Genomic DNA, 26,601 nt, shown 5'->3' on the forward strand with positions numbered 1-26,601 from the left:
GTAGCATGGGCACTACTCCTGAAAGCCCTAAGCAACTTTTTGTAGAGAGTGCAACCTATGACCCTCTGAAACGTCCCAACTGCTTACCCTTGGGATGACAGTTAAACACATTGTCATGAAACAGAGAGGGGAAAGGCATCGAACTTCAGAGACGTGTGAAACGATATCCGGCAAACGCAAGGAGATGCCTTAAACAACAGGAAATGGCTCTGTGCTCACCTTGCACCTCGTTCTGCACAGCTGCACTCTTCCTCCGAGCACCCTTGGGCGCACCTGCCTTCCCCAGCGAACTCCTGCGTTTCTTGTGTGCCTCTCCAACAAGGCCCTTAGTGGGCTCCTCTATACCGTCATTGGATGCCTCCACTTTGCTTTGAGGCTTCTTGGGAGCTCGGGGGGTCCCTCCAACAGGAGTCCTGGGGCGCTTGGGGGTTCCTACAGTAGAACTCTTGGGAGTCTTTGGCCCAACTGCCGGGCAGGGTCGGGGACCCTTGAGTGTTTCGACTTTGCACTGGCCTTTGGGTTGCTCCCCCTTGCCTTTGACCCCCCTGGGAGTTCTGCCAGTACTCTCCCCTTTAGACTTCTTGGTCTCTGTTCTCGTAGCAGCATCCACGGAGCCCCTGCGCTTCAGCATCCTGCCTTTCCGTGCGGGGTTTACACCTTAGAGGGTTTACACAACAAAGACAGCATGGGCACACCAACACGCCCAACACAGGGAGCTTGTATAACAATCTCATATGAAGCTCATTAACAACACTGCACAGGCATATAGCTTTGCCATTGGTGCATGGACGAAGCACACAAGCACGAAGACGTCCAACTATTGGAGAAGCACAGAGCAGCTGCCAACAGAGAGGCATGCTATTGGAGTAGAGACAGAGACTACAGGGATTGGTTCTGTGGAGAGAGGGGCGGGGTATCACTGCTTGGAGATACAAGATTAACATATACATCGATTTGTACTAGAGTAAAGAGAAGGTAACCGGGCGGCCATCTTAAAACATATATATTTCAGATATTAATGAGGTCACCAAAATGTCTTCGCTGCAGGAAAAATAATCAATTTATCATGTTATGAGTTTTACATTCATCATTACTACACACTGATTAGCTGTCAAATATCAAAAGGTTTAGTAGTTGTTTATTTCTGCTACTCTATGTATCAAGATGTTATGTAGTACTAAGATTCGTGTTGTAAACGCTGTTTTATAAACTACATGAAGTAGATTCCAAAATGCTAACGAATAGCGGCTTATTTCCATGATGGCCACCCGGCTTATCTCGCAGAGGGTGGGCTTTCGTGGCGTCTGTGTCCGTCTTCTATGTCTAAAGTTAGACACATGACACTTCTGCTGCAGCCCGCGGCGGCCTGGTCTTGCTGGGGAAGCTTTCTGATTCGTTACGCGTGTGCGGTCTCACAGCGCTGCGTTTGAAAGATGGCTGACGATGTGGAGCAGGTGAGGGGAAATGATACGTTGTGTTTTTGTTGCTTAGTTTGCAGTGCTTTGGGGGGTGTTTAAAAACAGCTTCCTGCTTGTTATTTCTGTTTTGGTGTACGGGACCCATTTGTTTGTGCTAACGGCGGGGAGAGGGGGACTATAAGCTGAAACTATTGCGTTAGAGTACAGGTTGGATGGTGATGAGATGTGGGCGCAGGGCAAAGCATACCGTTTGTGCTTCCCACCTGCTGTCTGCCTGTTCTTGCCATTTATGTATTTTTTCAGGCAATTCAGGGTGTTGAGCAACGATCTGACTGGTTATTCTGTCTTAATGAGTGTGCCCGGATCTAGGACAAGGCACACGTTCCATTCGTAGGCCCGCATACGCCTCGATCATACAGCACGCACAATAAGTGACAGTGACCACCTTGTATGGTTTCCAGCACGGGTTATCTTTATTACCAGCCCAAGTCACGTGGCTTGGGTTTCCCCTCGTCCAAGTGACTGGGCCCAATATGGATATACCACACTCCTCCCAAACTTAGAATGTTAATCACTATAACTTTCAGGTAACAGTCTCTTATGTATAACTTTCAGGTAGCAGATAGTCTCTTACGGCTGATTCCGCCTCGCTTCTCTGGTGGTACACCCCCTGTAGCACGTATCCATGGAGATGGGATGATAGTTTTGCTCTCTCTGGTATCGCGGGTGGGCCCTTTCTGGCTCTGTTGCCCTGTGGGGGCTTGGAGGTGTTGTATCTTGCTGGGGGAATTGTTCATTCGCTATGTGAGGTGCGGACTCGTCCTCTATTTGTTCTGGTGTCTCTTGCTGTGGTGGAGAACTTGCGTTACTTGGTTGGTGTTCCACTTTCCGTAAATGAGACGCGCTCTGTGTCACTACTTCAGTTCCTCATGTTGCGGTTATCATACTGTGGTTTGTGTCTCGTACTATCCATGGGTATGACATATAGTTCATTTTCTTTTGGGGTTCTCTGTTCTTTACCAGCACTGTGTTTCGCGGTTGAAGTTCCCTGTGTTCAGCATGGCGTGCTTGGCTCTCTTGATCATTCCTCCTTACTCATCTTTCTTCGATTAGGGGTTTGTCGGTATCAGCGCTCACCCAGCTCGGGTGCACAGGGAGTTCAGTTTGGCTCGGCACTCCGAACATGATGCTGCTGTGCTCGCTCCTGTTTTTGCTGATTGGTTCGCCGGAATCGGTACACCGATGTGAGCCAAGGTTGGTGATGGTCTTTGGTAATCCATATGACCTTGTTCAGAGACCCCATGAACCGTTCTGTGTTGCCATTGGCCTGCGGCAAGTATGGGGTGATCTTTTTGTGTTTTGATTCTCAGGTCTTGGAGGAATTGTTTTAGGTCTTGACTCGTGAACGGTGGGCTGTTGTCGCTCTTCAATTTGGTAGGTATTTCTTTAACTGCAAATATTTCTTTGAGTGCAGTGCTCACCGACTCTGCGCTTGTAGACATCACATTTTCTCGGCTGAATTCATCGACTAGGACTAGGAGATACTCCTCTCCAGCAATGGTGCAGAAGTCCATGGGGGACTTCGTGGAGTGCTGATGATGGGTTCAGGTGCGGCCAGCCTTCCTGCCGACTGGCATGCTGCGCGTGATTCGATTAGCTCCATCACCCTTTGGTGCATTTGCGGCATCCATATTCTGGAATTTAGGTAAGACTTGCGTCTTCACAATGCCTTGGTGGCCTCCATGCGCTAGCTTCAAAGCTCTTCCTTCCAGTGTGCTTGGTAGGATGATCCCTGTGTCTCTTCAGCAGCATGCCTTCCCCAAAAAGTATGAGTTTGTGGCGAATCCCAAACAGGGCTTGTAGTTTTTCCTGGGCTGTTGGTGTGCGCTGGGCCACTTTGGCCAGCTAGTTCTTCCAGTCTCCTGTTTGGCCCTCTTGGATGGTTCTCAGCAGGCATGCATCTGCCTTCGTTTCATCCGCTATCTTTTGTAGCGTGAGTGCTCGTGGGTGTGCGCATGCGACAACGTAGCATACATGCTCTTCCATTGCTGTATGTTGTCCTCTCTCTCCATAGCAGCGCACGGATGGCTGGAGAGGTAGTCTGCTGGATTATCAGCTCCGGCCCTATATTCTACATTGATGTCAAATGGTTGCAGTTGCAGCATCCACTTCTCTAACCTTGCTGGGGGATGTGGTGAAGACCCCTGGAAGATGGGGATCAGTGGTTTATGATCGGTGAACACCTTGATCGGTTGGCCCAGGAGGTATACTCTGAAGTGGCGGCAGCCCCAGAGGATCGATTGTGCCTCTTTCTCGATGTGTGCATAGTTCTGCTCTGTTTTCGTTAGAGCTCGGCTGGCAAATGCGATTGGATGTATGCTACCATCCTTGTCTACCTGTGCCAGGACTGCACCTAACCCTACTGGGCTGGCATCCACCAGGAGCTCAGTTTTCCCCTCTACGTTGAAGAATGCCATTCTTGTGGTGCTTCTGTTAGTTCACTTTGGGGTGCTGCAATGGTAGTGAGGTCAAGTATGAATCTGGTGCAGTAGGTCGCCATGTCCATGAAGCTTCTCACCTCCGTGGCTGATGTTTGGGGCTTTGGCACTCTTAATTCAGTCACTTTGGCTGGGTCCGGTGATAAACTGTTGGAGTTGAACACCTATCCGAAGAAGCTGAGTTCCTCCTTGTTGAACTCACATATTCTGCATTCAGGGTGATCCCGGCCTCATCTAGTGTCAGGTGTATTAACCCATGTTCGAGTTATTATGCTGCAACGTTTGGTGCTGTGGGCTTAGAAAATCCAAGATGGCCGAAAAGCCCACATTGGCACCAGAATCCAGGAAAACCGCGCAGTTGTGCGCACACCAAAATGGTCGCCTGACCTGCCCACCCACCAGTGCGAGCATGATGGGCCAGAAGCGCCATGAGTGAAACGTGGTGCCGAAGGAAAAACAGCAGTGCCTGTTAGCTCAAAAAGCGCTTGAAATCGCCTTTGTTTCTCTGAATGCAAGCTCAAAATGCATATTGCAAGATAGTTAATACAGGAGACCATTGCCAGACCCTATCCTTTGGCTGCACACAGAGCGAAATCAGTGCAAAGGAATATGGTGCTGTTCAAAATCGGTTTTAATTGATGTCGAAAATTCCTAAAATCATGGGCACAAAACCACCAAACACAACTTCTGGCTGGGTGCTCTACAGTACTCTACTGCAGAATCTACATCAATACAATGTTAGCAAGGATCATATGCCATCAAGTAAAATCCCCTTTTTGAAATGCATTAATACAAGACGGCTGCCAAAAAAATGGGTGCAGTACCGGTGTTTGACACTGACTGGCGCTAGCGATCTAAACTCTGACAGACCTGTATTTCAGGAGCTGAAAAGGAACCTGAGTCATCTGGGACTTCAAAAGTTCAAGAGGCCTCTCTCCATAAGAAGCTGTCACACCTCAGAACTCCACACCAGAAGGCAGGAAATCACAAGTTTCTGTTAATCAAATGGAGTGGCACCCTGGACTGATGCCCTGCTAGCAGGAAAAACCAGACAAAGGATGCCTTCAGCTGAATTGGGTGTGAACTGTCAACAACTGCTTTGGGAGAGACGGGCCATGTGACATCTGACTCAGCCAGCTAGGGGCGAAGACAAACCATTGTGGATTCAGAGAGCCCAGCAAATATGTTTTAATAAATTGCTTATAAAATATTGTATTAAGCTGACAAATGTACGATTTGGAGATTCTTAATATGAAAAATGTACCCACAATTTGAGACTAAGCTCTACTCTGTGTGATGTTCTGAGACCGAACCCCACGATTATTAACATTACAGACACTGTGGTTATCTCAGAAAATTGAAAACTTATTGTAATGTGACCAGAGAGGGGGTATACCTCCAGGGAAGATTTGATGCCGAACCGACCAGGGCAAAACCCAAATGTCGTTTCTGAACCCAAGCTCACAGGAACATGGGGCTTGAACAGAGATCTGTCTTAATTCATCTGTGATGTGTATATGTATTATGAACCACATGTGTATCTGGGAAACCTGTTTGTTATGAAAAATTCATTTTGTAAGTAAAAGCAAAGGGGCGTTTCTGCAATAGATTGTAAAAGGGTAGCATCACTCTGACTCACAACTCAGTTATCCAGTTAAAGGACAGAGAATCCTCTAGCCTATCAGGATCCTTAGAGGGTTGGGCATAGAAAGTTAGCCTTCCCACCCACTTTCAAAAGACATAAAAAGAGCTGCTGAAACCCAGAGAGGGACTGCTCTTTCCACTTTCTTGCGAAGCACTTTGCCGGGCCAGACAATATCCAGAAGGACCATACTTAGACTCCAGATTCCAGAACTTTGAAGCAGAAGGCCTACTGCAAGCTAAAAGTATTCTCAGCTTGCCTTACAATCTTGCAAACTGATTTTACCCCAGACTTCCAAGGGGCACATCAGAATAAAACAGCCGGGCTGTGCTGTTTCTGCTTCTTTGCCAAGAACTTTCGTCAGAACCAGACCCAGACAGCAGTGCTGTATCCAGAACCGCAGACCAGACCGCTGTGCAGTGCCAAGAACTTTTGCCAGAACCAGAGATCCAGACCAGCAGAGCAAAGCTGACCCAGATAGCTGTGACTTCAGAACCACCCACCAGAAGTCCAGTCTAAACCTGTTGACCAGATCTTGACGGCCTATTTTAAATGTATAGTGAGTATCCAGCCAGAACTGTGCAGAACCAATCTTAGTCTAAAATAATCTCACCCCATCCATTTCAACCTATTTAGAACTGCATAGAAATCGTGTCCATTCTGTGATTTCAAACCTGTGAAAAGTGTCATTTGTCATTTGAATCTTACTTTATTTCTGAGAATCTACCTCCACTAAATCGTCCGTATCTTTTGAACCACACGTCCTAGAAGCGAGATTTAACTTTCATTTTAAAGCTAAGAACCTAAGCTTTCCTTAGTTTTTCCATAATCGCAATCGACGCACTGCGAAAAAGTGCCGCGAATTGCAATTTGACTCAGTTTCTCCACCTGTCAAAAATAGCTGTCTTTTGCTTGCAACTGCTGAAATTCGTTTTCAATCTGATAATCATTCCTGATTAATTGCTAGTGTTGACCTGAACTAATTCAAAGTAGCTGTCACCTACCCTGAATCTCCTATATGGAATTTAAAATCATTTTTAGCATATTTTTCACTTCATTGCAAATCACATTTAAAAGTATTTCGGCCTGTTTTAAAGCATACCGGTTGCTCTGAGCTTGCTAGGGGGGAACTGGAATTTGTATTGCATTTGATTGTATTCCTGAAAACTGTGTGCTCTCATATTGCATAGGGGTGGGTGTGAATTGTCAAAAGAAAAAGTGATCATATTATCTCTTGTTGAAACCATATCGGTTTATTTCTGTGCTGCATTCTTTCCATCATTGCTTTTCCTTGAAACCACTAAAGTATTCTCTGCTACCTTATCCTTTCTATACTAACTCCTCACTGATTGAAAAGTGTGCAATTGTAACATTACATTACCCATTGTTCAACATTATATTTATAAGTGTGCTATCAAATATTAATTTATTCATAAGTGATATATAGTTTAATTTTTCAAATAAATCTTTTAATTTGCAAAACAAACCTGAACTTGTCATAAAAATATATAAATAAGGGCTTCCCTTGGGCATCCCAGACTAGGCATTGACTTAGTTGGAGCGCTGAATTGAAGTCACTTAACACTAGGCATTGTAGTACTGCTGCAAGTCGCTCGTGGTGTTTGCTCGCGGAAGTGCCGTAAACGAGTTAGTGGTTCCTCTGAGGTCATGCAGAACTCACCGAATTTAATTTTGTAACGCCTCAGCTGCGGAGGATATGCCAAAGTTGTCGTTTATATCTCTGCAGGCCTATCTTGATTCTTAGCAAGCCGCAGTTGATACCCGGACCTGAGGTCTAACTTGCTAAAGACCTTGGCTCGGGTCAGGTCTACGATTAGTTTGTCAATGGTTGGCGTGACCTGATGTTCTCGTCCGATGGCTGCGTTGGGTAGTTTTCGAGCTCTCGCTCAACGGCCTCCCTCATGTGAAATGGAATGCAGCGGTGCCGTACTGCTTTTGCTTCGATCGTTGGATCGATGTATAGTTGTCCTGCCTCGAAGGCACCCAATGTCTTGGAATACTCAGTGGTGTTTTCTGAGAAGGCTGTCTATTTCTATCGGATTGATGCTGAACGCAAACTGTATCGGGTGCATTTTCTCTGCTGTTCGGCAACTTAGTAGTGTTTCCAGGCCAGCGTCTACCACATATATTCTTGCCCGACATGAGTTTCCGCCATAGGTCAGACTCGACCGGAATGACCCTTGTACTGGTAGTGGCTTTTCGGCTTGCCATGTGCGAATAGTTCCAATGCCGCCTGTTTTTGGGTCAAGTTTATGTGTGGGTTGGCATGACATTGACGTCACTCCCGTGTCTATGACCACCTTAGTGGGGCACCCATCTGGCAGGATTGTGCAGGACGGTCGATTTGCTCTGCCTTCTCTTTCCATGTCTCATTCTAGACGGCTTTATGGCTGAGATCATATGTACGTGATGGCCTTTCTTGCGTGGCTTTCTCCGCCTTTCTTCCGTCTGTCAGGGGACCTACTCGTCGGATGATTCTTCGGTTTCACTGCTACTAGGCGACCTCTGAGCTGTCAACTGCTCTGGCTCTCCGTCTTCCTCTCGATTGGCGAGATGATTTGTGTTGTTAGGGGCCCTTCGGCGTTCTTGTAGTTTGTTTCTCTCTCGGGTTTGATGGGTTTAAGCATACTGCTGTAAAATGGTTCAATCGTTTGCATTTCCTGCACATTATACCCATGTGGGCATGGTTTGCCTCTGTGCCATGGGCCGTCACACCACTTGCAGGTATCGCTACCTCCTGGCATGTGCGCCCACGTGTTCTTCAGATGCTATTGATGTTTGCTGTAATGGGCAATGGGTATGCTTAACGCTATCCCTTCTCCACAGCAGTGGGTGTGTATATCCAGTACTGTGGTTAAAGCAGCTGTGTACATGCAGTGTGGGGTGCCCAGTGCTGAGATATTTGTGGGCTGAGCGCACAGTTAACAATTAAAATCTTTGTAACGTTGCCGTTGGAACTGGGCAGCAAATTATCAAGATGTGGAACGCTGCAGAGAAAACAGCACTTGCCGGCGTGTTTTGAGTGGTCGGGTGGAACGTTCTCTAATCTCCGTTCTGACGCGAGTTGCAACTGTGTCCATTCTGCTCTTTAAGTTTTCAGAATGCTAATGTGCAGTGCTGCGTGTTCCGCTGTGCCATTCGGATTCTGCTGTTCAGTCTATATTTGTTTTCTGTGAAGCACATGTGGATCGTTCTTCTTCGTCGCCAGTTTTCTGTCTTAGAGTGTGCCTGGATCTGGGCCAAGGCACATGTTCCATTCGTAGGCCCGCACAGGCCTCGAGCATACAGCACCCACAATAAGTGACAGCGACCACATCGTATGGTTTCCAGCCTCGGACTGACGTAGTCCCGGACTAACTTTATCACACGACCACGTCACGTGACTCCCCTCGTCCACATGACTGGCCCATTATGGATACACCACACTGGTAATCCTCATTCCTCCTCTTTCTTAGCCAGGAATTACTTATGAAGATAGCACCCACCTTGACAGGAACTCCTTTTCTATTTTCTTTCCTATGCCCTTCCCCTATTCTTGGGGGAAGAACACTCCCTGACCCCAGCATGAAGGTAGCGCCCAGGCCCCACTCTAAGAAGAACCCCTTTTCCTATTTATTTTCTTTCCCATGCCCCTGCCGAATTCCTGGGAGAAGAACACTACTCTGACCCCAGCATCTATTAGTTTCTTCATGCTTCCATTTAAGATGCTAAGACCTATTGCATCCCATTGGGGAGGGAGAGGCGGGTCGTAAGTACTGAGACGAGAAAGAGCAGGATTATTGCACGTCACTCTTCTTCCTCCTCCAGTACTTACTTATGAGATATACCAAAGCCATGTTGGAATTGGTTGAGAAATCGGGCTCTAACCAAAAGTATGCTGCGTGCACCATTCCAATCCTCCTATCATGCATGCCAGCGGCTGGCCTCTCCGGTCCTGACCTGGTTTTCACCTTCCTCTCTCCTTTTCACTCTCATCTCACTCACTTTTTTGTGGTGTTCCCCAAGGGTTCGCTCTGTCCCAAACTTTGTTTAACATCTATGTTCGGCCATTGCTGGATCTGATCCGCTCTCATGGGTTCCTTTGCTATTCGTACACTGACAAAACCAAGATCCTTGTCCATTGGATGCTGACTGAATCGGGATGTCGTCGGGTCTGTGCGTTTGCATGGAGGACGTGAAAATAATGGATGTACCTGAATTGGCTGAAACTTAATGGGGACAAGACCAAGATCCTGGTGGTAGGGTGCCCTTCCAATTCTACTTCATGGTCCCATTCTTTCACTTGGTGATCTCCCTGATCTAGTGATGGCGGTTACAAATCTGGGAGGAGTTTTCTCTGCTTCGCTCTCTGTGGCCTTCCAGATAGTATGTAAGGCTGGTCACCTTGTCTTGAGAAGACTCCGTAAGATACTGCCTTTTCTTCCAGGGCATCTTCGGATTGACTATTGTAATTCCCTCTGTCTGGGCCAGCCTTTGTGTCTGATCCATCGGCTTCAGTTCTTACAGCACACAACTGCCCAGGCAGCCACTGCAACTCTTTATGGTGCCCATATCAGTCCAGTGCTTGAGGCCCTTCATTGGATCCCAGTGACTAAGCGGATTGAGTTTAAATCTTTGACTAGTACACTGAGACTATTACCTTCAAGGTGCGTACACATTTCCTCACTATATTTCTGATTGGACTGTGCGTTCCAGCAGTGCACAATTGGTAGTTGTCCCTAAATTCCGCCACGCCAGAATAGGCAGTCGTGCCGTATTGGTTGCTGCTGGTAAATTGTGAATTGTGTTGAAATTTGGACGTTAAATGCTAAATGAAAACATTACACTTCTAGTTTTTTGCACTTCCATGCATTCCTCGTGCCAAGATGCCTTTTTGGCGAACGTGCACACTACACGTTTCTATAACATAAGTCTGTTGAGGAAGTGCCCACATTCGTAATGCCCCTACCAAGTGAGTATGCCCATTCTGAGTGCAAATTCAGACCATGTCTTGTGACAGAATTGAGATCTGCCCAGGCCGCAGCCCAACAAATGTGCTGAAAATCTACATCTTGGGCTTAAGTCCAGGAGGCAAATATTACCCTCTTTGAACTCCCCTGAATCCCATAAGGAAGGGGCAGGCAGCACCCCTCATATGTCAACTTAATACAATTACTTTTCCAGCCACTGAGTTAAGGAACAGAAACCTTCCTGCCTGGATTTGCACCCCCAAAGGTTATGAACAGGCTATCTCATCTGAGCATGGAGGCATTCTTGTTACAGGTACATGCAAACGGTCCGTCTTCCACCCAGAGTATGCCACTGCATTTCCTCTGGAGGCCCTGGAAGGAGGGTAGGACGATTCGGTGTGCCAAATGAAAGTTTGAAAGTACTTTGGTTGAAAAGCCGGGTCACCCTTCATCTCCAAGTGAGGGGACTTGCACAAGAGCCCCGATTTCGCCAATGTCCTAGTGGGGGTGATAGCTAGTAGCAATACAGCCATAACTGCCAAACATTTTAGGCCGATCTCCTGCAATGGCTCAGCCACATGCTGAGCCCTCCCAACACGTCCCTGCAGCCGCACCGTCCTGCTAGCAGCAGAATGCAGGCGTTCTGACTGCTGTACTGTTGCGGGTATCCTGCCAGTCGCTCCGTGAATGATCAGACGCCCTAACTGTTCTAAGGAGGGCGTGTACACCAGCGGACTACCAGCTAACCATCTGCTGCAGGGACTGAAGCGACTTAGCAGAGACGCAGCACTGGGCTTCAAAGATGGTGACGCTCTTCCAGCGGAGCTTGAAGGAGCGCATCGTTGGGCCCGGAGCCTGTGTCCCTCGTGCATGGGCTGAGATATGTGCCGTCGGAGCATGAATCCACAAAGTGCCTGAAATATCAGAACGATTTAGTGACACATTTATCTATTCTTAACAATCGCTCAGCCTCCAGCACAGAGTGCACTGGCCCTTTGTGCCCACCCCCTCTTCTCTTTCTGCCCTCTGGCCTTTCTGATGTCATTCTTCTACATTTCACTTATGAGATACTGTGACAACGGGAACGAGGACAACTAGGATAATTGTCATTCTGGCACTAGAATAACCCACTGACAATCCATTTTTTCAAAGATTCATGTAGGATGCAGCACAATTTTTAGAGATCTTCTTAGCATTGAATCCATAGCTGGTTGATCTTGTGACTGCACATCCTCAACAAGTGGATTGTTCAAAGGGCATTACTGTACCTCTGCTCTAGCAGCCACGACCTGAGGGCCTTCACCCTCCACAAATCGCTTGAAATGGTACAGAATTTTGCCTATTATCTTGTTTGTCGTTATAGCGGTTATCCAGGATCCCTAGACCTGGGACACAGCATGAAGATCAAAGTAAAACACTGTGTGTGGTTGGTTGTTTCAGTAAGAGTAGGTTCCCTGCAGTTATGTCTGAGCATATGGCATATTGACCAATGATCAGCATGTGTTTTCGTCTTGGTTATCTGACCTGCATCATGCTCCTGCAGTAGTTCATAATGTGGCAGAATTATGCGAGCTATCTGGTAGATGCAGTAGCCATGCTCGGCATGAGTTCTGAAGAACACCTGTCTGTGGTACCATGTTGTGGGTTCTATAAGTTTCAGATGCCTTTGGGCCAGGCGCGCAATACAAATAAAGAAATACAATTTGTAACTCACAAACCATGGGCAATTGGTTTACAAGTAAATGGCAGTTGTGTTCTTCTTTCGATTTCATGTAAGTTGCGGCAGCAGATAATTTGTCTAAGCCATAGAGGTGAAATCTTCCTTTCGAGACAAAGCCTTTAAAAAGCCTGACTTCCGATTAATTGAATGGAGAGCCATTGTTGATGTACGCTGAAAATATTTTGTCCAGCACTAGTTTGACTGATGCAGTGGAGGTAAACTGGATGACTTGAATCGCAGGGTACCTGGAGTATTCCTACATTTCCACCAGAATGTATGACCCTGTTAATAATCAGGCCTTGAAAAATCAATAGCAGCCTTCTTCCATTTTCCTTCAGGGGTGTGTGGCCTTCGTAAGGGGCTTGCGCCTTCAATAGCTCATGATGATTTGACAGGGTGCAAAATTATCACTAGCCATACGCCAGTTAGGACTCTTGTCGACTAAGAAATGGTGTGCTTTGTGTATGCATAGAATTGAGGTGGTGTGTGAATTTTTATTTTTTATATGGCTTGTTGGTAGCATGGAACTTTATTTTTCTGCCCAATGTGCTTTGACATACAAGTCTTATCAGCCTTTCGTCCCATGCATTTCGTGGTGATAATCCCCCTGTCACTCATGAGCCACATTAATTAACAGCTGCCACGACAGGGTTCGCACTACTATACGACTGTCTCTCAGTAAAAACCTATCCGGGGTAACCATGGAAGCCTTTGGGCAAGAACTGATTCCTGAATTGTAGGGGGGAAGTGATGATGATGATGATGGGTGTGTATGCAAAACGTTAGTTTTTGGTTACTTTGGTTTGAACACATTGACAAGAGACTAACTAGTGGGTGTTGGTCATCAACTGATCCAGAACATCATCACCGCACGCTTTAAATAGTTCACTATAAAACATCTTAAAATGGAATATCCTGACTAGGTAATTTGAATATAGTTCCTTGTATTTGTAGTGGTTTGCATTGTGCTGGGGCTCTTAACAAGGCAATTGGCCTCATGTTGCTCAGATGTTTGATACTTGTAACCATGTTTTGATACTTGTAACCATGGTGTGCATGGCTTTCTCTTTTTCTGTTTTTTTTGTTGTTCTCAGCAACAAACCACAAACACTGTAGAAGAACCCCTGGATCTGATCAGGCTGAGTTTAGATGAGCGAATCTATGTGAAAATGAGAAATGACAGAGAACTCAGAGGCAGACTAAATGTAAGTAATACGTCATCTACTAACTTTAAGTGTAGGAGGAAAACAGCAATGGCATGTCGGTTGTCTTCGCAATATTTGATTAGAGTGACATTACAGGCCTTTGAGTTGGAACTGATTACAAAGATGTAGAGGCTTAAGTCATACATTTGGTTTTCTCAAAAAATGCAGACTTCTATTACCTAAAGCGCTCAAGCACCTTAAGTGCCTGGAAGTGTCACAAGCTGTTTGGCTGCAGACCCTGCTGGATTTATCTGCTGGATTGACTGCTGGATTCACCAACGTTGCTGCGGGAGTAGTCCGCAAGAGGAAGTGCCTGCTACTCGCAACCCGCCGCATGTGGACTACAAGAAGTAAATAGTTTTGTTTTTGTTCCTCGCACTGCGTCCCTTTCCTGGAGTCAGTGACTGGGAGTCAGTGTTTTTGTTTGTGCTGCCGGTCTGTTTCTAGTTCCACTCAATACCTACCTCTCCTTTATTAGCCACAAGCCCTGGCTCTGCTAGATCCTCCTCCCCCTTCCTACTGGGATTGGCGCTCTTTCTTTGAAAACATCAGTGCACGCGCACCGTAAGTGCCTGGAAATGTCACAGGCTTTTTGGCTCTTCGGCTGGGCGGGTGGGCGAATTATGAACAAAATCTTTAGTCTGCTAAAATCCTCCGCGCTGACAAACTCTACCAGAATCGAGGTAGGATTAGTGTTTTTCAGTTTCATCAGTGTTTGTAGTTTGTGTTTTAGTTCCATGATATCTTCCTGAACTCATTGTAGTACACTGTAAACCGAATACTGCAAGGTTGTAGGCTTGTATAATTGCCTCGCACCTCTTTCAATATTACAAAGATGGCAAGTGGCATAAGAAGTGGCAAGTGTTCAGGTATGGTGCTGCTTAATAGCCATAATAATGAGAACGAGAATTGTATTGCACCCTCCCTAAATGGTGGTGTTGATGCAGGTGATACTAACTCTGGCACAGGACCAGGTACCTAATACTTCACCTATCGTGTCTTCAGGTTCGGCCAATGAAGGGAACTCGCTTAATAGCGATTTTGATATTAAAGCATTGGCGGACCTGGACTCTCGTATTAGATTATCTGTTGACCCCACTTATTCCTAGAAATCGTGACTTACAAGAAAATGTATATGGAAATGACGCCCACCTTTCATCTAGCCCGCACTTGCCAATTTCAACTGTAAATAATACTATTTGTGGTGTTTCTGATTCTGAACTTCATTAAGTCCCGATCCTGGTATTCCCTACTCTCAGAATAATTGTAGCAAATCCAGTATACCTCGCACTCCTAAAGACAAAGAACCTTTCACCTTTCCAGTAATAACAAGAATACTTGATTTGTTAGACAAAGGGCACAATGTCACTCATCTAGAACTGAGAGACATTAAACATACTATGAGCGAGATCGTTTCTGAAGTGACTAGGATGGAAGGTTTCATTCTTGCACTAGGTTTTTTTTTTTTTTTTTTTTTTTTTTTTAAATACCAAGGCTCCCATAGAGGCCAAAATTAAGATCGTTCACGAACAAAGTACGCAATCTACAGAATCCTGTCTTGTTAACTTACCAGGTTCTGCTATTAAACCATCAAATGAATTTGATTTGCTACGATGTGAACTAGTGACCATCAACTCTTCCCTAACTGATTTTAAGAATAAGCTTGATTTACCAATCCCTTCCTCCTTGCCAGAAAAAAGGATGACACTCGCTGATAGTCCCTCAATCCTAATTAAACTTATTGATGAACAGAAACAGGACATGGGCGCTGTGGAATGTGAATCTGACTATATAGGCTACTCATCTAGAAGATTCCGCAAAAATCAGAAATGCTGTGTCAAACGTGCTAAAAAAAAACGTAGATCTGCCAATGAAAAAATAAAAAATTCCAAAAAAGAAAATTTGGCGATCCAGGACAGTGGCGGTGAAGATGCGATTGACGTAGCACAGCTTTCTGTGGCATGTCAATCACATCTGGGTGCTGACCACAGGAAAGAGGCTAAGATAAAATAAGTTAAATTAATGCCAACTTCTTGCTGTCATCTAAAAACAGTTTCAGCCGAAGCGCACGCAGTATATGCAAATACCTCAGCATTACATGAATCAAAGAGCGGCTCTGATAACACGAGTGGGATCGAAGGTTGAAGCACCGAAAATCCCCAAAATACTTCCCAACTATTTTCAGAGTGCTGGAAGGAAAAAAACCTCTAACGGATCTAGTCTTTCTCCCAACCAACCAATCAACCTAAATAAAGTACTTAAACAGCCTACTGCAGTTTCAGCTTAAAAGGCTTCTTTGCTTTACTCGGAAACCTTATTAAAAAAAAGCCTGAGACTGTCTCAGCTAGGAACTCTATCAATGCACCTATTATTCAAAATGGAAGAGGAAAGCTTACTATATTACCCAATGATTCATCTAATGGTAAGCCTCCTTTACAGAATGAATATGTATCTGGTGTTTCTGCTTGTGTTGTACATGAAATAGACAAACAACTATCGCAGAGCATGAATCCTGATGTTTCAAATATGCAAGAATCCATGCGTAACACCCTAAAAGCTGGGATTCCTCCACTTGAGATAATCAATCGGCTCCTAAATACACAAGCTTTTGGGAGCGATTCACCACTTGCAAATGCCCCATCAGATACTCAACCAAAGTCCTTAGAATCTGCTGCTAGATACCCTAGTGAAAACCTAACTCACTTGAAAAGCATTCTAAATCTTAATGACCACATGCCTGGAGTAAAGGACTTCGCCAATGTTGTCCTTAAAAGTAGTACACAGTTGGTACAAGAAAAAAAACGCTGATGCTCGGCCTACACTTTCTAATGCTAATAATAAGAAATGCATTAATATGATAGGGCTTGAAGGCAAGCAGGAAATATTATGTGGGGCCCGAATCAACAGAAGATATATCTTAGCTCTTCTTTATGTAATTCCGTCACTGAGAATTATAGCATCTAGGGACATTGATCGCATTGCCTTAGCTCCCACTAATAACCTCCGTATGACATGTCATTTGTTCTCTGAACATGTATTGAAACTCATTTGGTCATATAGAAGGGAGGTTTATGAAATGGGATTTTCATTACTTACATTTAATGATGAAAAGATGGTAGGTGAATTTCTATATGATAATCAGCGATCTGATTCAAAGGAGCAAAATACGAATTGTGATTTGACAACTTGTGCGAAAAATGAAATTGTTTATTTCAATTACTGACGATTGCCCGCACTAATAGTGAAATGGCATGGTTAGAACCGCTGTTAAAAACAATATTTGTGGCAAATCCTGACTTACTTGCATCATAAGTTAAGGAGAAGGCACTCCTGCGGTTTTAGTAATATCCCGATTTGGTTTTCTACTCTTGTAAAATTACCATCAATTCTCTTGCTTCAAGAAACAATGAAAATGGATCAACTAGTTATCTCAGATTACCATTCTTATTGCTCTCTTGCCTCTAAAGGTGATGGTGGTAGACCTTTTGGTGGCTTGGCTATCGCAATTAATGCTGTAGCTTGCAAGATAACTTTGGTATATTCATCTATTCATGTTTTAGCGGTAACTTTGTGTCTGAATAAGCATGAGGCTAATGTACTCCTAATTATTAATTTGTATTGTAATCCCTTGAAATACACTACACTGGAGATCCTCTATGATCTAGGTTGTTTTGAAACAAGCCCCAACCCTCTAATCCAATTATGATACTATAGTAGGTGGGGATTTTAATTCTCAATGTAATGGACTGCTTGCATATCATCATCATTCCTAATCGAGCTAAAACAAATAGCCGTAAAAGAGTGGAATTTTGTGATTATTTTGAGAATTGGGGTATGTCCTTTGTTAAATTCAGTAAGTCTTCCAATGTACATACATGGAAAAGAGGTAAAATTAGTTCAGTGATAGATTTTTTTTTTTGTGTCTCAGATTCATTGTTCACAAGCATTGACTCTAATATTGCGTATAGTGACCATGCCCCTATTTTTCTTAACACTTCTCTTGATATTGACCAATGGCACTCTAACCAATGTTTACGCCCGATTGAAATCAAAACATTTCTTTGAGATGGAATCCTACCTTAGGTAGGAAGCTAGCAGAGCATGTGCAAAAACATCTTAAATGTGTGATTATGTGATTCAACTAATTTGTACTTTATTGAATACTTGAATCTGATTATTGATGATTGCATTGAAGACGCTCTTAATCAATTTAGAACTAAACTAACTCCTTCTGAGATCATTCACAATCGTAGATCCAATTACAAAATTAAAATGTTGAAAAGATCTAAAAATCGTGATATTAGAAGGTTGGAATTAGGGAATCTACCGGTCTTGCAATATATGTTAAAAAGAAGCGTATTGTTCAAGAATATACATTTAAAATTAAAGGAGTACATCTCGAGCAATACAATGAGCAAAATTGCAAAATGATTAAAGCCATTTGTTGTCGCAATTCACGCGACATCTGGACTGTGCTTAAAGGAAATGCGCCAGACAGATTAAAAAAATTTGAAATAAATGCTGAGACATTGATATCCTATGTAATGAAAAAATGTACGCTACCAGCCCGTTTTGTCAAACTAGATGCTGATACAGATCCCTCTCCCCAATTTGTTTGGTCCACACACATCATGTGGGCCATTAAAAAATTGTCGAATTCCCGTGCTCCAGGCCCTGATGGGATTCTATCTTGTGTTTACAGATCTGACCCAATTTTCTGGAGCAAGATTTTAAAGATCAAATTTGATAGTATTCTCCAAAAGGGTAATATTCTGACGTTGTGGGTCTCTTTCATTCTAATACACCTCTTTATAAAAAAAGGTGATTCCAGTTTACCTGAGAATTATAGACCTATCTCTTTGACAGACGTAGCGGCAAAGATCTTCTCGATTTTGATCATTTTTGAGTTAGAAAAACATCTAGCTACTCACAATATCTACTCAAAATGTCAAGTTGGATTTAGGCGTCAGATGGGAACAACTTTAAATGCCACAATAATGGCTCACCTGATGAGGAACTTGGTACCATCTACATGCCTCTATCGTCTTCTGCATTTGATACAGTTGTGCATCATGTTTTATGGAATAAAATGTGTAAAATTTGAATTCCTGAATATTTTATATATTGGATTACCAAATTTCACACCAACACATCATGCAAAATTCATCTGACTTGGGGGGGGGGGGGGGGGGGGGATCTCTGACTGAATCTGTTCATCTGCATCTTGGACTAAAGGAAGGCTGCAGTTTTGCAGCTCTGCGTTTTAATCTGTATTTATCTGACATAGATAATCTTTGGGAATCTGCTATTACGTATCCTGCAAGGCTATGCACTGGCTAGCCTTTGCAGACAATTTAATTTTTTTTTTTATTTAACTCCAGCTGGTCTTCAATCTAAACTAGACATATTTTCAAAGTTCGCATATAACCACAATCTTGTACCTAATCCATCTAAGACCTATGCAATGATCTTTAAACCCAGCGTAAAACTTAAGAAGTATAGCTGGAGTATAGGAGATATCCCTATATTTGAATTAAGTGACTCTCTATTTGGGATACCGCCTGTGTAATGTGACCACCATTAATTCATGGGTAGATTACCTAAAGCAAAAAGCCAGACCTCTCCTGAGTCAAATGAAGTTTTTCTTCTAAATTTTGTAAATTTTCAGTCACACCTCTACTTGAATTTCTTTTTTTTTTTAATTTGTTTTTTTTATTGACAGTAAACATACAAGGTAGGGTGCGTCGGCAATCCCCGCCTGCCATATAGCAAACAAGCAAAAATGTCAACTTATCTTTTCAACCCATCCCCCTCCCCCCACCCCCCCAACTTTGCTCCATACCAATTCTTGAGGTTTTGCAGGTTATAGCATTTGCCGAGAGCACATTCGAACATTGCTATGTACATTGTTATAAGCTTTGACATCGTGGGATCTGCTTGATTCAAGGCCGACTGAGGGCCTAACTAACTCTGGGGATGGTGCTGGGGTGATTACATGAAATACATAATAAAGCATTTTTTTTTTTTTACAGACGCATTGAAACACAGTCATCATGAAGGGGCACCGCAGTCCATTCCTGCGTAAATTCCGATACCGAGTCATTTTTCACTGCTGTAAGCTTTTCATAGGTGAAAATCGACCTTAATTTACAAAGCCATTCCTCCTTGGACGGTGCTAGGGCACTTTTCCATTTCTGGGCCAGCGCTAACCTCCCCGCCCTCAGCATGGCCCCAATAACCCTCGGGAATGCGTTCTGTTCCATCTCCGGCATGGGGGTACCCAGGAGAATTTCCAGGGGGAGTAGGGTTGGGCAGAACCCCTCTATGTCCTTTATCCAGCTGAGCAGTTCCGACCAGTATACCTGAATAACCGGACATCCCCACCACATATGGAACCACATGCCCCTTTGGAAACATAACCTCGGACAGAAGGGGGATACCTCTACATGCCTCACATAGTTGGTCATAGTCTATGAAGCCCTCTTCGCGTAATAGTTGGGAAATCCTCTCCAAACCCATGTCTGACCATGTCTGGGTATCTCGGAAGCCTCTGGTGTCTAGATTGACTGGGGGGGCCCCACAGTGATGTTAAGGGGGACGGCCAGGATGACAGTACTTTGTTATCTTTATTCGGTTTCCAGGCAGCCCATAGGGCTGCTAATGTAGGGTGTGTTCTGAGGTGGGAGGGGAGGGCTTTAGGGGAGGCCCATAGCAGGTCTCTGACTTTATTCGGGTGGGTATGGATATCTTCTATATATGTCCAGTATGTCCTCATATCCTCCCGCATGTGTTCCATCATCACCCGGAGCTGTGCTGCTTTATAGTATAGCCTAAAGTCAGGGAGGCCAAATCCACCATGAGATTTCGGAAGGGTCAAGGTGAAGAACTTCTTGCTCTCCTCCCGTCCCATATAAACTGAAGGACTCGGGATTGTAAAACCTCGAAAAAGGCGCCAGGGATCACCACGGGGAGGGCCGCGAAGAGATACAGTAGGCGAGGCAAGATGTTCATTTTAACCGTGACCATACGCCCAAACCAGGAGAGTGTAAGTGGCGCCCATCGTTTGAGATCGTTGCTAATCTTGGTCAAAATTTCGGGGAAATTACTCTGGTATAGTAGTGAAAGGTCCCTAGGAATGCAGGTACCCAGATACCTAGTGGATTCTCGTTCTATTCTTACCCCCAATATTTCAGAACTATTTCCAATATCATGATCCTCCAGACCCATAGGCATAATGCTAGATTTGGACGCGTTTATCTTAAGTCCCGAAAATGCACCATAATAGTTTGAGCTCGAACAGTCTGGGCAGTGAAACCTGGAGGTTGGTCAGGTAACCCAAGATATCAGCAAATAGGGAGAGTTTGAAATCGCAGTCCTCACAGCGTATCCCTGAGATTTCCTGGTCCGCTCTAATCGCTATGGCCAGGGGCTCCATTGCCAAAGCATATAGAAGGGGAGAAAGGGGACAGCCCTGTCGGGTTCCTCTGGACAGAGCCAGGGGTTCCGATGTGCCACCATTCACCAAAACTCTTGCTATAGGACCATTATATAGTGCTGAGACCCACCCACAAAAATTTTCCCCCAGGCCCATTTTCTGAAGAACTCTACCCATATAAGGCCATTCAACACGGTCAAAGGCCTTTTCAGAGTCCAGTGCCAGCAAGTAGCCCTCCACCCCCTGCTTAGTAGTCTCGTGCATGAGGTCTAGGGTCTTCCGTATATTATCCGAACCCTGGCGTCCCGGAATGAAGCCTACCTGATCTCCATGTATTAAGGAGGGGAGGAGCTTCGCCAATCTGTTCGCCAGAAGTTTAGCCAGGATTTTAACATCCACGTTAAGAAGGGATATAGGTCGATATGATTGACACTGGGAGGGATCCTTCCCTCCTTTGGGGAGCACTACTATCAGGGCAGACATCATCGAGGGTGGAAGGGAGCCCTGAACTAGCGCCGAATTAAACATTTTAGCCATGAATGGGGCTAACGTTGACCGGTAGGTCTTGTAAAACTTGACCGTAAACCCATCATCCCCTGGAGCTGTACCACTTTTTAATGAGGATATGGTGTCTATTATCTCCTCTGGGGTGACGGGGAGTTCTAGTGTACTTGCTTTTTCGGGGGAGAGACCGGAAATCTGGAGCGAATCCAGGAAGTCGTCAATCTCGGTTCCATCTCCTGTGTACTCCGAGCAGTACAGGTGCTCATAGTACAGCCGAAACTGTTGAGCTATTTTACTATCTCTAACTGTCGATTCCCCTCCCGGAGAGCAGATGGAATTCACCCTTCTACTGTTTCTGAGTTCGCGAAGCCTCCAAGCTAGTATCTTATCCGCCTTTTCCCCCTTTTCCATATACTTCTGTTTCAGAAAGGACAGTTTTCTTTCTGTTTGACCCACCTGAAGATCAGCCAATTTTGAGCGCAACCTTTGAAGCTCCTCCCACTTTCCGGGGAACATTTGCGTTTTTAATTTCCCTCCCGGTTGGATGGCCTCAATCTTTTCCTTCAATAGTTTCTCCTCATGGCCCCTCTCCCTCTTTTTCCTCGAGCCTGTTTCAATGAGAATGCCCCTAATGGTTGCCTTGAACGACTCCAACCTCCCCATTATCATTTATAGAGAAGTATTCTGTAATATCTGTTAGGAGGGATTGGCGTACTTCTCTGTCATGCAGTAAAAGATCGTTACACCTCCATAAGGAGCCAGGTGGCGGGGCCGGGGGGATACCCAATTTTATTCTAACCAAGTCATGGTCTGTCCAAGGGACAACCTCCACCCCCGAGTCTGTGACCTCTCCCCGAAGCGTGGAGTCCACTAGAATATAATCAATACGGGAAAATGTAGCGTGGGTTTTTGAAAAAAATGTAAAGTCGGGGTCATGGCCTTGCCTACTGTGGTGTGTATCGCTCAAGCCCAGCTCTTCGTTAACTGTTTGGAAAGCCTCAGCCAGTTTTTTGTGGAGTCGCTTATTAGGACACAGGATGGGCGACCTCCTGTCCCGTTCAGGGCTGAGAACCATTTTAAAATCCCCACCAACCAATAAAGTACCCTCCGAAAAAGCCATAATCTTCTCTCTCATCCCCACCCAGAAGTTGTCTTGCCCCTCGTTTGGAGCATATACACAAACCAGGGTAAACAGTCGGCCCCTCACCTCCCCCTTGACCATGATATATCGCCCTTCCGGGTCTGCCCTCTGGGTTTTGTGTACAAAGTGGGCCCCAGGAGAGACCAGGAGTGCAACTCCACGTTTCTTGGCTAAGAAGGACGCTGCATACGTCTGTTCAATGGTTTTAGCCCTCAGCTTCGGTTCTTTGCCCCTAACCCAGTGTGTTTCTTGCACAAATAGAAAGTGGAGCCGGAGCCTTGAGAATTCCCTCACCAGCAGCGACCTTTTAGTGGGAGAGTTGAGCCCCCGCACATTTAACGAGCCCACTGTCAAAAATTGTAATGAATCATCCATTATAGCGATGGTGAAGGCTCATTTCTCCCTCCACAAAGCAACTACTTTCAGTGCTCCCGCAATGTTCCCGCCCCTTGCTATATTCAAAGGACAGATCTGTAGGTACGTAACAAAACAGAAGACTTGGCTTGCCCCGGCTTAAATCCCATTGAACAAACCCCAACTTTTTCCTCCCCCCTCCCCCTTCCCCCTCAACGCCTGGTAATCCAGCGGCTTCATCCTGTCGCTGAGCCAGGCCACCATTGTCTCCCCCCTCCGGGCTCTTGAACTCTTCAAAAACCAACAACTTGAGCCCCTCCACCCCCCTCTTGCATTTAGATTGTAAACATTTACAGCGCTCCCCCGTTCGAAATAAGGTACAAACTTGACCGTGAAGCCTCCTGTGGTCCCTCAAGTGTCAGGTTGACCAGGGGATGCCGGAGCCACTCTTCTGAACTTCCTGTGGCCTCGACTTTACGTCTCTCCCGTGGAGCCTTTGTCCCCCCGGGCCAACCGGTTCTCTTATACTCACTTGCTCTCCGACTTCCATGTTTGGTTCTTCCAGGAGTTCTCCCGACACCCTACGAATATCATCCTCCGTGACCAGGGCATATTTGTACCCCTCCAGTTCGAAAGAAAGTGAAAAAGGGTACCCCCATCTGTATCGGACCCCCTTGGTCTGGAGCATTTTCGTTAGCGGGGAGCACATTCGACGTCTCGCCAGAGTGAAGGCGGACAGGTCCTGATATACTGAAATTCGGGCCCCCTCCCAGTCCACCGGGCCCTTCTTGCGTGCCAGTTCCAGGATTTTGCTTTTCTCCGTGAAATAATGGAATCGTACGAGAATGGATTTGGGGCCTCTGTTAGCCGCACCCGCTCTGTGGGCTCTGTCAATAGTAGGTTCATTCGTATTTGCACCTTCAAAAAGAGTTCCCACCACCGCATTTACAGCTTTGATAATGTCCATTTGCGTTTCACCTTCCCGCTCAGGAAAGCCCAAAAAGCGCAGGTTACAGCGGCGTTCCCTATTCTCCAAGTCATCAAGTTTTAGGGAGCATTTCTCTTCTCTCCTCTCGAGCTCTGATAGGCGCATGTCAAATTGAGTCTCCAAAATGTCGTTCGAGGCTGTGTTGTTTTCGAGCATTTGGACCCTGTCCTCTATATTGTCCACTTTTTTATCCAGAGTGTCCAGCCGTACCGCTATGTCCGCTCTGAAGCCTCTTATTTCCTCTAAGAGGGCTGCCATACCTTTAGTGACTGTACTAGTATCTGACAGTTCCTGAAGAGTCGGGGCCCCCATCTCCGGGCTGGTTGGCGGGCTTGGGTTCCGATGTCGAAATCTCTGCAGGGACTCCTTCCAGTTCATAGGCTCACCCCGACCATCTCCACTAGGTCTCTTCCTGAACGTCTCGGACCGAGTGGGCTGTGTCACTGCTCCAGAGGGGGGAGGGCAATCAGAGGTCTCCACTGTATAGGGCCTAAACTTCGTGCTCACTGTTGGGGCGGGGGGTTGCTCGAATCAGAACTCCAGGCCATGGCTTGCAAGGGTCTATCGCTCTCTATCCCTGCTTTCTGTCGGGATACCTCCACATGAAATATTCTCCTGAGGGTGGGCACTTTAGTGGAGCCCAGCAGCAGGCGCGGTAGGTGGCCCCGGGACGATCCCCTCTGCCCTGAATGCTGATGTAAGATTTGGGGCCCCCCTCGTACCGTATGGTGTCCCCAGAGTCCGCTCCGCCCAGAGGGGCCTGTGCTCCGAGGGTCCTCTGGAGAAAAATGGCCCTGCAGGCCGAGAGGAGGACAGTAGTTAAAATGGCGCCATCCGCGCCTGTTGCATACGTTCTTACGCCGGCTCCCTGGGCCCCTTGCGTTCCGTGGGAGAGTCCAAGCCGCAGGGCCCAGAAGAGGAAAGAAAGCCCAAAGCACTGTGACCTCGCCCGGAGGCCCCTCACCGAGGTGGGCCTCACACATGTCGCAGCAGCTCCCCTCTGCCTGGTATGCAGCCGCCGTCGGGGGAGGCCGGCATTAAAGTGCAAGTGTCAACTCACTCTTCTTCCCGCTGCAGAGCCGCATACCGCCCTTGGCGTAGCGTGTCCCGATTCGAAAATGCTGGATCAACCGCGGTGGCCAATGCGGCGGGATGTCGCTCCCCTGGGCCGCAGCTCAGCCGCGGCTCTCCGTTACTTCTCGCGGAGCCGCGGCGCGGGAGAAGGCGAGGCTCCCTCTCCCTCCACTTCCCAAGCGCCAGAACTCGGCGAAATCTCTGTGTAGGAAGACTGGAGTTGGGGTGTTCGGGGGCCCCGAGGTGTCCGCAGGCCGCGGGGGGGTTGGCGCCTCACTCCTGGGGGTCGAGGGGGCTCAGGTCCCTCTAACGGCGCCCTGTGGAGGAGACTAGTGCAGATGCGTCAGTGCATCTCTGCGCCCCCTGGTGTTCCCCCCTACTTGAATTTCTTACCTTAAAAGTAGAACGAATTCTCATATATGCATTGGATATTTGCGTTGGTAGTCTGCATAAACAACTGGATTCATTACAGGGCAGCATGGTTAAAAAAGCTCTGCATTTGTCGCTAACAATTCCTAATTGTATTATTAGACACAAGATGGGTCTCCCTTCCCTATCCACTAGGTTAACATGGCGTGCTCTATTTAACAACTCCAAAAATCTTAACTGCCCCGATAATTCAATCTATCAAGATCTTTTTGATTTCAGAAAGGGATACTCTTCTAGTTCCATTACTGCAGTTATTATGCAATTACGGCTAAAACTCTAACAAGCTTGAGTGTTGATAGTGATGATTTGTACATGCGTCCGAACTATGTAAAACAAGTTATTCGAGAATGAATGGTGCAAAACCATTGATGAAATTACCACATTGAGTACATACAAGGTTATGCAAAATTTCCTCATAAAAGAGATGGTTGTAGAGACTATCGTAGGATGTTTCCATGTAACACAACTAGAATGTACTATGTGTTTCGAATTTAACCAGTATCATACACTTGTACGGACAAAGCACTGGGGAACAGGAAATGAAAATCTGGGCATTTCTAATTGTCGGTTCCCTAAATGTACACAACAGAATGAAACTTTAAAACACCTGATTTTAGAATGTCCACACTTTAGGGATGTGAGAACAAAGCTTTTTTTAAGATTTATTAATGTGAACTAGATTGTATGGTCTCACTTTGGAGTCGACTGATTCCCACTCTCCAGTTTGACTGTTTGAAGGAAATTCATACTGAAAACCTTCCCCGTCCACATGTCTTCCTTGAGTAAATAGAAACAAATGATATGGCACGGAGTTTGCAAGGTGGGGCGATTGTTAAATTGGGCAGAACCATCACTTTTTGCTTACAGTAGCGAAATAAGGGTTGAGGCTGGATGGTGAAATAGTGGGGACACAAATGTTCCAAGAAGACCAATATATGAAGGTGATGTTACAACGTTGCCATTGACATGCAGAAGTGAGCAGGCCTATCTGGGCCATGTCACCCCTCATCCTAGTAGGGAAGGTGGAAGCAATGTGAACTGTAAATGCTGAAACCCGAACGCATTGGTGCTTTTCATGACATGCTCACATAGGTAAACTGAGTGCTCTCCAACTGTTATTGAATGCTTCAGCTCTCCTCTCTTGCGAAATCTTAGCATAAGGAGCTTCTTGCCAAAAACCAAGTTGGTTAAGCCTGTCGCAGCACTGAGGGCGATGTGTATTG

The 26,601-nt window shown here is 45.8% G+C and overlaps 2 protein-coding genes across 2 annotated transcripts in view; one reads left to right on the forward strand and one right to left on the reverse strand.

Moving 5' to 3' along the window:
- The window catches only part of XPC (XPC complex subunit, DNA damage recognition and repair factor), a 296,222-nt gene extending 295,420 nt beyond the window's left edge, over positions 1-802 (reverse strand). The window contains exon 1 of the mRNA XM_069643405.1: positions 220-802. Within this exon, the coding sequence (XP_069499506.1) occupies positions 220-631 (412 nt within the window). The 5' untranslated portion in view covers positions 632-802. The remainder of the gene's footprint in view (positions 1-219) is intronic.
- A 510-nt stretch (positions 803-1,312) lies between these two features.
- Positions 1,313-26,601, forward strand: part of LSM3 (LSM3 homolog, U6 small nuclear RNA and mRNA degradation associated) — a 58,361-nt gene continuing 33,072 nt past the window's right edge. Inside the window, exons 1-2 of the mRNA XM_069643407.1 lie at positions 1,313-1,454; positions 13,343-13,453. Coding sequence (XP_069499508.1) covers positions 1,434-1,454; positions 13,343-13,453 — 132 coding nt within the window. The 5' untranslated portion in view covers positions 1,313-1,433. The remainder of the gene's footprint in view (positions 1,455-13,342; positions 13,454-26,601) is intronic.

Source organism: Ambystoma mexicanum, chromosome 2p, assembly GCF_040938575.1.
Source record: "Ambystoma mexicanum isolate Mex_15411 chromosome 2p, UKY_AmexF1_1, whole genome shotgun sequence".
Lineage (NCBI taxonomy): Eukaryota > Metazoa > Chordata > Amphibia > Caudata > Ambystomatidae > Ambystoma > Ambystoma mexicanum.